Below are 14167 nucleotides of genomic sequence, written 5' to 3'. Positions count from 1 at the left end.
GCTTCCATGTTGCTTCCATGTGGTGGCCATGATGACGACTTACGCTCAACTCCCTTCTGTCACATTTTTCCTTTGCATGTTGCCAGAGGTGGCAAAAGTCTCACACTCTAATGGAAATACAGATATCGGTGTTAAAAAAAAAAATTAAAAAAAATTAGGGAGGTGGGTAGGCTACTGTTTCAACTCCTGTACCTCAGTACAAACAAACAAACAAACAAAAACAGACAGAAATGTACTTCTACGGAGCCCCTAAAGGGACATGAAAAAAAAAAAGAAACTTGTTTCTCATTCGAACGAGAAAGTTTCTCGTTATAATGAAAATCATTACAATGAGAAACCTCTACCCGTGAGTGCTAGCTTATTTAGTACCTGCTAGCGGTAGCTTCCTGCGTTCGGGCAGCTGTACAGTAGCTTATTTACAACTTGCTTCCAGCGCATGTCAGCTGAGAGAATGGCAACAGAAGAGGACTTGCTCTCTTTCCTCAAAACAAGGAATATACCTGATAGTGTCATCGACCAACTAAAAGAAGATAAGGTGAGTATAAATGTAAACTTTCATCACATGAATATAGCAGTATAGGCTATAGAATAGCTGAGCCATATTTACTAGTGTGTGTATGTGTGTGTAAATAAGCTACCACTCACAGCCAGACAGACGGGTAGACGTTTCTCATTGTAACGAGAAACTTTGTGATTCGAATGAGAAACTTTCTCGTTACAATGAGAAACACCTTTAATTTTTATTTTTTTCCCCATGTCCCTTTAGGGGCTCCGTACGGGCCAACGTCGTAACTAATATGAAAATATTGCTTTGGTGGCTTCTTAGTTACAAACAGTGAAGGGAGGTGTTTCATGTATTCACACCATAGCCTAATCTAATATGTAAAAGTTATTTGCCTTTCTTGTTGCAATTACAGTCCTTTTTTGGGTGTCAATTTCTCTGGGATTTTCGCTGCAGGTCTCAGTCCATACCCCCCCACGAACAGCGGGGATTCACTGCCTCTCTTTTGGGATAAACATATAGTTGATGACTGTTTCCACTTACTTTTTTGAGCCCCTTGAGAGACTTTTCGTGGGAGAGAAGCCCTCCCGATAAGAAACGGAAGCTGAGCAGCCAGTGCTCAGTTGGCTCGTCGGGTGCGTGTTGGTGGGTGTTTGCATCCCCGTCAGACTGTGGAGGCTGCAGTCTGGCGCTTTCTTCCTCCATCCCACAATGCAACTTCAAGGAAATGGCATCACAGGGGTGGAGCTAGGGGAGATGTCTCACAAGATACACTGGTGAAATTTCATTGAATGGAATACTTTTTTTACTATTTACTACTACATACTGTATATATATTCCAATACAACAGACAGTATATCAGGCGTACCATTTCGTATTGCAGCGGATCATACCATACCATACCATACCATACCATATTTCATACCGTACCGTACGATATTATATCATATTACTGTACATCATATTATTTCATATCGTACCACGTTATACCATAATAATTTCTATATGCCATAATCATGTTATGCCTAATCATATCATACAATTTCATACCTTAGAGGGTTTGCAGTTAAAAAACAACAACAGATTTTGTCATATATGTTAAAACTTTATGACCTGGCAGTATAATATTATTAAAATGATCTTTTGAAAAATACCCATCTAATGCCTCTAATTTAATTTAAATGATCATTTTACCACTGGGGATGGCGCGACAACAGTAGCCCATCAGAGAGTGAAGCGACAGGACGTGTGACTGTGTCAATCATTTGCATACGCCCACCGTGCACTTGCAAGGATGTACGGCAGCCTCTTGCAGCATAGACTATTACAGTTTATTGGCCGGATTGTTTAACCGGTTAGCAACAAAAGTTAAAAAGAAGAACAGCTCTCCACTTCAAATCAAGGGTGAATATACATAAGGGTGTTATATGTCCGATAGGCTGCGCGGACGGCTGCATGACTGAGCTTGAAAAACGACCGTGTTTTTTATGCTACCGTTCTCACTGAGTCGTTAGGTAAGTTGCTCATCTCTCTTATATTTTGAATTGATTATAGATTCTAAAACATACAACATTCAACCGGTGACCTTTTCGTTTAACGTTGCATGGTCATCGCCGACTCTGAGAGGCACTGAGACTACCAGGCGGGCACGACGCAGCAGTCCCTTGCTCCAGGCTTATTCCAGAGCGCAATTCCACCAAAATGCACTCTGAGGCAGCCAGGGGACCATGACGAACCAGTATCTTCCTGGATCTTTTTTGTTGTCCAGGTTTAGTGAGCTGGGGGCGTTTCTTTTGGCAGAGACGCGAGGGGGCGGGGCCAAGGGTGGGGTTGGTTTACTGAAATTAGGCTGCATTCAGATATTACTAGTACTTTGAAGATAAGATGTCGCCTATCCCAGTTTACAGGACTGGACACCAGTCAATCGTAGGGCACATATAAATCCAACTATTCACACTCACATTCATCACTTCAGGCAAAGAGCAAATGGGCAGATGTGAGCCAAAACCACTACGCAGCTGAGGATGGAGCAGGAAGGGTAAAATCAGCCGCATTAAGAAACTCCTTCCAAAACCAGCACAATCATAATTATGAGAAACAAATTCATACACTTTTATTCCGCATTTAAATCACTCCTCTGTATTTAATATAAACTTATAATTTAAAAAAAATTTGCTCCGATGCAAACACTATCAAAAAAATACTCTGATGTTGTCTGGGAGCATAATTCAGTGCATGACCAAAGAGATCCTCTCGCTTTCTCTCTCTCTCTCTCTCTCTCCCTCCCTCCCTCCCTCCCTCCCTCCAGTGCATAGTGGAGCACAAGCATGCTTGTGGAGTCTTTACGCACCAACCACAGAGGGAGAAGCTTGACACTCTCTCCAGCAACACCAGACTGATTTTCCCCTTTACTTTCACTTTGGACTTGTTAACGACACCTTCTCGTGTGTTCCTACGTGATTAGAACCTCCTCGCAGGAGCAGTGAGGTTCTGGATGACTCGTGCGACCTTCTCGAGTCACGGTGACCATCGAGGCATGAACACGATGTAAACGTTGTGAGGAGAAGAAGAGGAGGAAACACATTCTACTTTTTTTTTATATTTAGAAACTGAAATCATGATCCCGCCTGCCAACTCGGTTCAGGATGAGAGTAGTGGGGGAAAAGAGGACGAGCAGAACGAGACTCCCAAATCCCCCAGCAACATTTCCAACCAGGAGACCAAGGTAAGGACTCTTACTGCTCTCAATTTTCTTAAAAGTCTTGGAAAGATGTGGAAAAGTGCTTGGATGTTGGATAAAGTGCTCTATTTACACGCTAAAAGATCTAACTCATCTACTGTTAAGAATTAAAAACTATTTTACATTTTCTTTATCTTTTGCTATGTCAACATGGCAAGAAGTGTATTTGCCTTTATATTTTTCTCACTTATAGGATAACAATCTCTTTTAATCTGATGAAGCAAACTATTTTTCATTACACTGTGTGTGTGTGTGTGTGTGTGTGTGTGTGTGCGCGCACATGTGCATAAATGCTTAATTTGGTGGAAAACTACTTCAAAATTAATCTTAAAAGTGCCTGAAATTGTGTTTGGAAAGTGCATGAATCCAGTGAGCTTCATTTGTGTTCCTTTGTACATCTGCACACTATATAGTACTAGAAAATTGCTACTTTGAATGACATAATGGCTTGTCATGGTGTTGTGATGCCATTAAAAAAACTATTTGCCATTTATTTACTATTGTACTATTTATTTGATTTTTTTTTTTACCACTGAGAGCTCTTTTGCCATGAAAAAGGAACAAACTGTTACCTTCGAGTGCAATAATTAGCACTATTGGATGCATTAGTGTAATTTGTGGCTCAGGAATGGCCTCTCGTATCACCAGATGATAACTTAATTCGTGTTTAATGTGTTACAAACCCACACACATATAAAGAGATCCACTATTGTAGGGGTAAAATATTAAGAGCACCTGTCAGTTTGATGTAGTGCCACTACAACTACAACCACAATAATGAATACATTGTTTCATGAATATCTCTGACCGTATAAATCAAAACTAAGCATTGTTATTGTAAAGTGTCATAAGTGTACCTAATATTGCAACACAAAGCACAGTTTCCCAAACTATAAATTGTATTCCATGCAAAAAAAAAAAGTCCCAGGACCGAAAACAGGCCTCATCTCCAAGTTTGGGAAGCACTGTGCTATAGCAGTACACAGTTGTGGAATAACTTTGCAGTGTAATCTTCCTTCACAAGGACTTACTTTAGTGGTCATTTTGGTGGTGGCTGTAAATCATCTAAATATACCCGTCCTATAAATGAAGCTAGATAGAAGACCACAGGCGAAAGGCTAAATATTTCTACAAAGTTCCCTGTAGAGAAATGAAGTGAATAAAACTGTATTTGTTTTTTTTTCATCCCTCTTGTAAGAATACTGTGAGGCCCGAACACCCCAAACGGAAGGTGAGATCCATGGTTGTATATGTTGTAACACATTCTTAACCCTCCTGTGATATTACAGATAAAAATGACCTGTAAAATCGAAAAAAATAAAAATAAAGTACAAAGATTTTAGACTAAAATTGAGGCTGGCCTTATTGGTTCTCTAGTTAATTAATTTGTAATTTACATTTTTAAAACAAAATTATTAAACATGCAGGAGGGTTAGTGCATCACAACAAACACCCAGTGCAATGCATCCAGTAATAAAAGCTTTTGTAGATGACTCTGAACATAAAGGCTCATTTAATGTATTTTTTATTGTATTTCATTTATTAGACATCATCCATCCATCCTTAAGCTCCCATGCTTTATACACAGAGCTGCAAGTTAAGTGCCATCAAACAAAGCATGTGCTCCTCTTAAAACCCTCCTTTTATGTCTGGGGTCAATTTGACCCCATTCAATGTTCAACGCCTCTGAATATGTGATTGACTTTAAATTGTTTTTCTCTGATTCATATTTGATTACTTTTTTTTGATAGGGACAACTGGGGAAATATAAAATTATAGTGAAAATATATTTTCACTTTTCAATGTCCTGTACACATCTCAGGTGGGTTGTTTGGGTTCAATTTGACCCCAGGATGTATAAAACATATACATTTTACACACGTTTGTTCGGGATATTTTGGATGATATTGCGGTCACTGTAATATGCATTTTTTAAAATTGATTCAACAAACAGCATAAAGTACCTGATATATGAACAATTTCAATTACACTACAGCATATTTTATTTACAGGAGGTTTAAAATGTGGTCAAATTAACTCCAAGGATAAAAGGTAACAGGAGGGTTATAAACAATTTACAGAACTACCTTTTCAGGGATGTCATCTAGTGAGAAAGTATTTCATTTCAAGTCATCTTAAACACATTGTTAGTGCTAATGTCATGATTTATCATTGATAAGGTTGTGTGTGTGTGAGAGTGTGTGTGTTTGTGTGTTCAGCACAACCAAAGATGCACAGGAGCAGCTCAACAGTATCTCCGCGAAGCATAAACGTTGATATGGTGGTAACTTGAGATATGAGTGACCTGATTTTACGAGATATGATACTTCATTTGGCCAATTTTTTGCTTCGACTTGCGAGCTGGAACTTGAGATACGAGCGCTATATGGTAGCAGTAAATTCCATTCCACTCAACTCACTTCCCAGTTCCCAATAATATACTATTGACATGCAAAATGTCTTGCATCAATAGTCGCTGTTTTACAACCTTTTAAGATATTTGAACACAAATGGTGGAACAACACATGTAGACAGATAATATAACAATACGCAGAGGCATATATTCTTTATCCTCCATGAAAAATGAGTAACATTAAAGAAAATTACTGAGTACTAATAGTAGAAGAGGTTTACAATTCTTCAATAGAGTCTGCATATAAGAGATCCCAGAGACATCATATGAAATAAGGAGGATAGACTGTTGGGAAAAAAAATTATAATATTTCATGAACAAATGTTAGAATTTATCTGGTAAATGTAAGTCTGTGCTTACGATAGTGTTTAGAGCAGAGAAGGCCTCGCTGGCCCTGATCATGTACCACTGGGATGTGAGTGTGCCATATTGATTAGTCGCACACACAGGAATTATTGATCCTCCCCACACCAAAGCTCAAATGATAAGCACTTGAAGCTAGGCACTATCTGTGACAATATTACCAACCAAAAGGTGTCATTCATATGAAAATATGAGCAAGTATCTTCACTAGCAAGATGAAAACAAATTCTTCGCGGTATTGTGCGGCCTAATTAGGGCACGAAGGCTCATTAGGAGTTCTGCTCCACTCTTCAATTATGTCAAAACAGAATCAATTCCCCCACATAAGAGCCCTTCAGTCTCATTAGAGTAGCGCAGGGATTCTTTATAAAGCAACTGAAAGGAGGAGATGAAATGAGGGGTTGTCAGCGTGGAAGATAATGAGATTGATAGAGCCGCCATGACAGGAAGCAGGTGGCTCAACCATGTGCCGAACGGTACGGATGTGATGCCACGACTGCCCCACCTAGAAATCACATCAGCGTCCAGGTGGGGAAGACCATTTAAGTTGCGGAGACATTTTTCTTCTCGTTAGCTTAGTGTATGGTTAGAAATGGTGGCACAACTGGACATGAAAGAGACATACTATACTTTTCGTTTCGCAATTTAATACAGTTCCAAGGTGTCCTAACGTGTGTGTGACCAGAGGCACCAAAAGTATTCACACTCTGTACTAAGTAGTGGAAAGCAATGAAGTACAAATACTTTGTTTCTGTACCTAAGGTGATTTTTTTTTTTAGGTACCTACCTGTACATTACTGGAGTACTACTTTTCACATTCACTCTGTACATTTCAACAGATATCTTTAGTTTCTGCTCCGTACATGTGAAAATAGGCTCTTTATTATTTTTTTTTTCAACCTCTGCAGATGACGACTCGACTTTAAAATAATGTAAATAGAAAGAGGTAAAGTCTTGATTGACTGAGATCCTGGGGACTTATAAGGCAGAAAATAACAGGAACAGCAGCGACATGGAGGAATATGAGCCAGGGAGCAGTGACGAAAATGATGCAACAGATTCGAAGAGGCAAGATATTCCCCATCTATAGCCTTATTTTAAAAAAATGTTAGATGTTGTCACCTCCAAGAATGATTCATGGTAAATGCGTTGTGTCTTGTGCCAGGCTAAGAAAATTTCTGACACTCAAAAATTGTCCTTCTAATCTGAAAAAATATTTCAGTTATTATTGGCTATTATAGCATTTGTTTGTTTGTCAAGTTACAATGTTAGCAATGTTACGGGAACACGTTGCTAGCATTAAAGCCTTAGCCAATGCAAGCTAACTCTTGGTTTAAAAAACAAAACGGTTATTGTCTATAATTTACAGTAAAACATTTTTTTGTTTAACTTTTGTAGTCAAGTACATTTTAAAATCTGCACTTTTTAACTTTTTGACTTAAGGAAAGGTGTTTCAATCGGTACTTCTACTTTTATCAAAGTATGTTTTTACACACATATCTAATTCTACTTAGGTACAGAGTGTCGGTACTTTTGCTGCCTCTGCTTTCAGTGTTGATTAATGTTGTTGGTTTGAATCATAAAAACCTAAAAACTACCAGCTTCTTGCATTCAAAAATTAATAGATTAGGTTTTTCGGTTGTTAACATTAGCTAATTTAGCTTTTTTTTTTTTTTTTGTTACTCAGTTCACGTTAGCAAAGCTACGGCAACACATTTTGATGGCATAAAAGTTGACCCTGCAAAGTGAATTCAGAGATTTGTTTCTAAATGCATTATACGTGTTTGAAGATACTTGCTGAAAACCTGCCTGAGCCTGAGACCTAAAGAGTACTGAATTGCGGCGCTATAGCGTTAAACAGTTTTTCACCATTTCAGTTTTCCTGATTTAAAAAAAATATGTTTTTGTTTAACTCTGAATTGTTCAACTTCCACTGTAATTGCTTATTCAACCATTTCATTCTCTTCCTTCCAGCTCCAAAAGCTCAAGCGTTCCTTGTCCTTCAAGACCAAGAGCGTCCGCAGCAAGAGCGCCGACAACTTCTTCCGGAGTAGCGGCGACAACAAGATGGAGCTCCTCTCCGACGTGAGCGGCAGCACGGGCCACCTGTACAACATCGGCATGGCGCCGCCGCACGTCACCACCGGCCCGCCTATCCCGCCCGTGCCCCCTGCCATTCCCTGCGCTCCGCCGCCCACGTCACGCTCGCAGGCGCGCAACCCCCTACAGGTGGACTCGGCCGGGCACTGCTTCATGGAGCACATCTTCAAGAAGCCCACCTTCTGCGACGTTTGCAACCACATGATCGTAGGTATGGGGTTAACACATGTACCTTTGATACAGTATATAACAGTAGCCTGATGCAAAAAAAGTGTCAATTTACTATCCCCTCAAAATAAAAACACATAGCCATTAATGACAAAATTGTTTGACATTTTCCATTATTTCCTTCGGGGACAAAAAGCATCCAAAATTGAAACCAACGTCACTTATCCTCAGATGGGCAACATTAAACACCCACATGCTCCTTGCCTCACACTCCGTCATTAGAAAGAAGAATTAAGAAAAAAAAACATTAAGAAAAAAAAAAATTAAGAAATGTCTGCATAAATTTGATGTGCCAGCCATAATAAATATGCAAGGATTACATTGCAGCCCAGACACCTCTTTCATAAAAAAATAAATAAATGAAAAAACGAAGTCTAAACATTGTGCTTTAAAAAGCCATTTAAAAACAACATTAATCAAGTTGTTTTTTTAAACAGTTCTAGTTTATGTTGTTTAAAGCCTGTGCTGGAAAGACAATTTGAATTGGCACTGTGTAAAAATGAATTACATTCGGTGGCATATAATAAAAATACCTGCGCATCGACTGGCGATGTGTTATGGATTGCAGCGACTTGCTAATTAAATAAACACCTATGTGGGCGAGGGACGTGTTTGTGTGTCTGACTGAGTGTGAAATGTAATTTATGGGACGGCACTTGGAATAATAGTATTTTAACAGTTTTAAACCAGTGAAGTGGTAATAAATGCAGTGAATTAGTCATTTCCCCCCCAAATGTTATGAAGCCTGTAATAGATTAAATAGGCACACTTTCAGAAATTTTTTTTAATGGGTACAACGCCTTGTCAATGGAGATGTACATCCAATTTTTTTTAAATACTTTTTTTTCAAAGCAAAAACAAGCAAAAATGCTGTTAGGGTACTTAATTAGTCTGCAGAGGCGAGAGTGTAAGCAGAAGAGGAAGCGGAGGAGGTACATTTTCACAGGAAGTATGAAGGCGTGAAGTAATACCGCTGGATTAATGGATCAATGCGTAGTTATTCTAAGAGCACGTACAAAAACAAAAAACAAACAAACGTGTGCTGGAGTGAAAGGTACAAATAAATAAGTGTCAAATTGATGAGACGGGAAGATTCCGGAGCAGCACCACACACAGTGTGAAATATGAGGGCCCGTTAGGGACATAATTCAGGATTACTCACGCACACACACGCACGCACACACACACACACACACACACACACTACTGAAACTCTCTGACCAATGAAATTTCAAAAACTGACATTTTTCTTTGCTCACCTACACTACTAAAGTGCTCTCACACACACATTACAGAAATGCTCTCTTGCACACGACGGAAACACTCATAAACACTAGTAAAATGTTTTTGTACAGACTATTAAAATGTTCTCATGCACACTAGCAAAAAGCTCTCACATACACCAATGAAATGCTCTCATACCGACACGCTCTAATACACACTACCGAATCACTTTCAAACACACTACTGACATGCTTTCATGCACACTACTGAAACACTTTCATACACACTACTGCAATGCTCTCACAAGAACTACTGAAATACTCTCATCCCTACTACTAACACACTCCCATACACACTACTGTAAAGCTGTCATACACTACTAAAATGCTCTAACACACACAGCTGACACGCTTTTATACACATAACTAAATGCTATCATGTACACAATATCATGTTGCTTTCACCTGCAACACTGAAATGCTTTTATAGACTCTGCTGACACGCTGGCATACATACTACTGAAATGCATATTTCAGTATATGAGCGCATTTCAGTTTTTCATATAAGCGTATTTTAGTATATGATTGTATTTCAGTTGTGTGTTTGAGAGGGTCTAACCTGTGTGTACAGACCATTTCACTTGTTTGTAGAAGATGATTTCAGTTGAAATGGAAGGGCTTCCATTTTTTAAAATGAAAACAGGCACTTCCTTCCAACACCTCGTCAACTATAGGAGATCACTCTACTAATGTCTGCCCAATAGTCTGCGAGTAGCTTAAGTGAAGCAGCAGCATTAATTTACAATATACTAGTGGTACACACACACACGCACAAACACACACACCAACCAAGGTCCCCCCTCTCCAGCACGCCCACCATTCCCAACTGTCAGTTTGTGATCCGCTAAGCTGCTAGCATGGAGGCGTACTTTTCTCCTCTTCACGTTGAAGTGAGTCAGACCAAACGAGCTGATCGGCAACGTGACAAGGACACAAGTGTACTGTAACTAACTGTCTTGTATTAAGTACCTGAACGCGATATTTGAGTTAAAGTGCAAGTATACACACACAAAATAACTTTGTTAGAAGTAAGCAAAGCAAAGCAAATGTATTTATACATTTCATACACAAGGTAACTCAATGTGCTTTACATGATTAACAGCTTTTTTTGTTTGTTTAAAAAAAAAAACAGCTTCTAAACATTTAAAACAAAGAGAAAAATAAAAGTACAATTAAAACAGTGTAGAGTGCAAGAAAGATCATTTAAAGGTGGAAATGCTCTAAAAAGCATGAGAAAAAAGAAGCGTTTTTAACCTGGACTTAAAAACATTGACACTTGGGGCTGACGTCACTTCTGTTGGCAACTTATTCCATTTGTGTGCAGCATAATAGCTAAATGCTGCTTCACTACGTTTGCTTTGGACTCTGTGCTCCATTATTTGACCTGAGTCTGTAGATCTCAGCGCCCTATTGGGTTTATATAACTTTAAAATCTATTCTAAAGCTGACTGAAGGTCAGAGTAGAGACTTTAGAATTGGAGTAATATGCTCTGACGTCTTTGTTCTGGTCAGAACCCGAGCTGCAGCATTCTGAATGAGCTGCCGCTGTTTAATGCTCTTTTGACTTCAGTAGTGTAGTTGAACATTTATGTGTTGTGTAAGCCATGCCACCACATGACATTGGCTCATATGGAGCTTTCTTGATTACTTGTGTGTCATTCATTACATTAACGTATCCAACCACATAAATACAGGATTATTCTTCCGCTTTTCGCTCCACTGTTCAGGCATTGTGTCAAGTAACAATTTCTTCTGATTTTATTTTGTAGTAACAACGATGGTAAGGGGAAATTTTGCTGAGGAAAAGTATATATTTTATTTAGGAAATGTAATGGAGTAAAAGTGAAATTTGCCAGAAATATAAATGATGAAGTAAAATACAGATACCTGAAACTTCTGCTTAAGTAGCCTACAGTAATGAAATATTTGTACTATTACAAGACTGCCAACTAAAAGCAAATCAAAAGTGTGTTACCAATAAAATGTATCATTATTATTATGATGGTGTTGATGTTGATGATGATTATAAAACAATACCTCATGACTGCATTTTTTTGTAGTAAAGATGGATGATGTTACGACCTCAGTTTAACTCATCTTGGACGACCTGATTCAGACTGCCCTAAAAAAATGATCTGGGTTGTGTTAGTGATGCTGACGTGCTGTTGTCATGGCAATCCACGGTCACCGGGCGAGGTTTTAAACCGAGATCATGTTTCTGACGGTTTTCTGTCTCACTGTAGCCACAGAAGCGGAGGGTCAAGTTCGGTGGCGGCTCGCATTGTAGTCAGCACGTGTAGAGAAAGCAGAGATTGACAGATTTGTTTTCACGCCTTGTTGCTTCAAGTACACGTCTACTTGTGTTTGCTGTCCTGTTCCGGGATCAGGTGTATCGCTGGATTTACTTCAATCTTACCTCAGATACTACAGTATATAAAAAGTACTCGGACCCTGTACAAAGTACAGATATGTGTATAAAAAAATAACTGGTAAAAGTAGAAGAACTGATTGAAACTCCTTAGGTAAAAGTAAAAAAGTGCAGATTTTAAAATGTAGATAACTACAAAAGTAATTTTTTATTTTTTTTTACTGTTAATTATAGACAATACCTGTTTATTTTTTTTAAACAAAGAGCTAGCTAGCATTGGCTCAGAGTTTTATACTAGCAAAACGTTTTTCCGTACATTGCTAACATGCTAATTTAGGTAACGATAACAGTTGAAAATATACCTGAGTGTGTTTTTTTAGATTAGATGGAGAATTGCCAGAAACCTGTGTTTCTTAGGCTGGCACAAGACCCAACGCATTAATCATGAATCATTTTTGGAACCGACAACATCAAATCGTTTTCTTTAAATTCATGGATGGGCATTATCTTGCTTCTCTGAATCTCATGCGGTCGTTGTTGCTTTTTGGTTCATGTTCCTCGATGTTGTTGCTTTTCCTGTTTTTTTCCCCCCTGCCTTATAAGACCCAAAGATCTCAATCACTCAAGATCTCAACCGTGTTTTTTTACGCCATGTTGTCATTTGTTGAGGTTGAAAAAAGTAACGAGCCTATTTAGATAAGATGATGAGTAGAAAGTACAGATATCTATGTTCACATGTAAGGGGTTAAATTTAAACATAAAAGAAAAATAAATACCCAAGTAAAGATAAATGAAAAATCCACTTCAGTTAAAATCTACTTCAATCAAGTATTTGTACTCCGTCACTTTGCATGACTGCCTGAATGGAAAATGATTGGTTACCTCTGATGTAAAAGGACAACAGTGATCAATATAACGTTTGCATGTTCGCATTTTCACATGAATAGCGCGTGGGCGGGGCCAGAGAAAGTGCACATCACTGCCCAATCAATACACAACTGCAGAACAGAACTATGAAACAAACTGACCTTCTTTATGTAGAAGCAAGCAACCACCATGGACTTGGCGCATGGTGGGTTCTCTTGGTTTAGTAAACCGTATTTCCCTATAAAAAGAGCATATCTAAAATTTACTTTTCAAATATATTATTCTCTGAAGTGCCAGCCCCCCATTGACTGAGCTGCGGTCCTGTGTGTTAATAACATGTGTTTAGAAGTTTTCCGAGCGTGTGGGAAAGGTACAACTATTAAAAGAAAAAAAAAATGTTTTTTTTTTACAGCTGCTATGAACAGGGCTGTTTAAAGAGGATGATTAGTATGCTGTAGTTTTTGATGTTTGGGATATGTATTTTGCCAAACGAGTTTTTCATTTGTGGGAAAATGCCTCCATCATGTTCACCTGTTAATGTGATCCAATAGAAAGGTTTTATGGCCTTACAAAACTAGAATGGAACAAAAAAAAATGGGCAGACTAAGGCCAAATAGACCTAATTTGCATGAAGTGGTGAGATGGTGAAGGCACTTAATTGGTTAATTCATCTCGCCAGAAATGCACAACATGTATGTGTCATATTTTGTGGGATCTGCCACATTTCGAATGCTCCGCGTGCCATTTTTGGCAGGTTTGCTTTCAGCCGAGAAAAGCTGCCGAAGATGCAGTTTGAGCATGTGAAGACGACGATAACGTGATTCCATTTCCCCTGCCTTTTCAATTATTACATTTTCAATAAATGAGCAATGAAAACATGTTTTATTATGCTGTGTTTTTACCACGTACATCCCTTTGCCACCAGAACGGTCCATCAAATCCATCTTCCCACTACTGAGCTCGCTTAGTTTAAGTGAAGACTCACAAGATCGATCAAACATTGCCCATACTTTGTTTTAATAAGCGATATTTCGACCTTAGATGTTAAACTTAATGTTTTGAGATGACGATAATAATCTACTGATTTTCCTGAACAGAGTCTGATTGATGCATGCACATTAAATTAAGGCTTTTAAACTATGAAATCTGTTGCTTGATGCTATCAATGATAAATGCAATGCTTTGATGACATAGTTTTCCCATCCTACACATAATTGCAAGTTCATAGGAACAGACAATTTTTCATGGAAATATCTCATCAATGACGTGATGATGGAGCTGTCAAAAGATGGCAACAAAGCAC

General features: G+C 38.6%; 1 protein-coding gene across 4 annotated transcripts in view; it reads left to right on the top strand.

The window, feature by feature from the left end:
• Positions 1 to 397: 397 nt before the first annotated feature.
• The window catches only part of stac (SH3 and cysteine rich domain), a 39775-nt gene continuing 26005 nt past the window's right edge, over positions 398 to 14167 (top strand). For 3 of the 4 annotated variants that reach the window (XM_061795572.1, XM_061795575.1, XM_061795576.1), the window contains exons 1-5: positions 398 to 535; positions 2811 to 3024; positions 3109 to 3227; positions 4441 to 4473; positions 7993 to 8329. In XM_061795572.1, the coding sequence (XP_061651556.1) occupies positions 2997 to 3024; positions 3109 to 3227; positions 4441 to 4473; positions 7993 to 8329 (517 nt within the window). In that variant the 5' untranslated portion in view covers positions 398 to 535; positions 2811 to 2996. The remainder of the gene's footprint in view (positions 536 to 2810; positions 3025 to 3108; positions 3228 to 4440; positions 4474 to 7992; positions 8330 to 14167) is intronic. The other variant, XM_061795573.1, reaches the window with a different exon arrangement.

This window comes from Phyllopteryx taeniolatus, chromosome 13 (genome assembly GCF_024500385.1).
Source record: "Phyllopteryx taeniolatus isolate TA_2022b chromosome 13, UOR_Ptae_1.2, whole genome shotgun sequence".
NCBI classification, from domain to species: Eukaryota; Metazoa; Chordata; class Actinopteri; order Syngnathiformes; family Syngnathidae; genus Phyllopteryx; species Phyllopteryx taeniolatus.
This window is presented reverse-complemented; position numbering and strand designations above follow the sequence as displayed.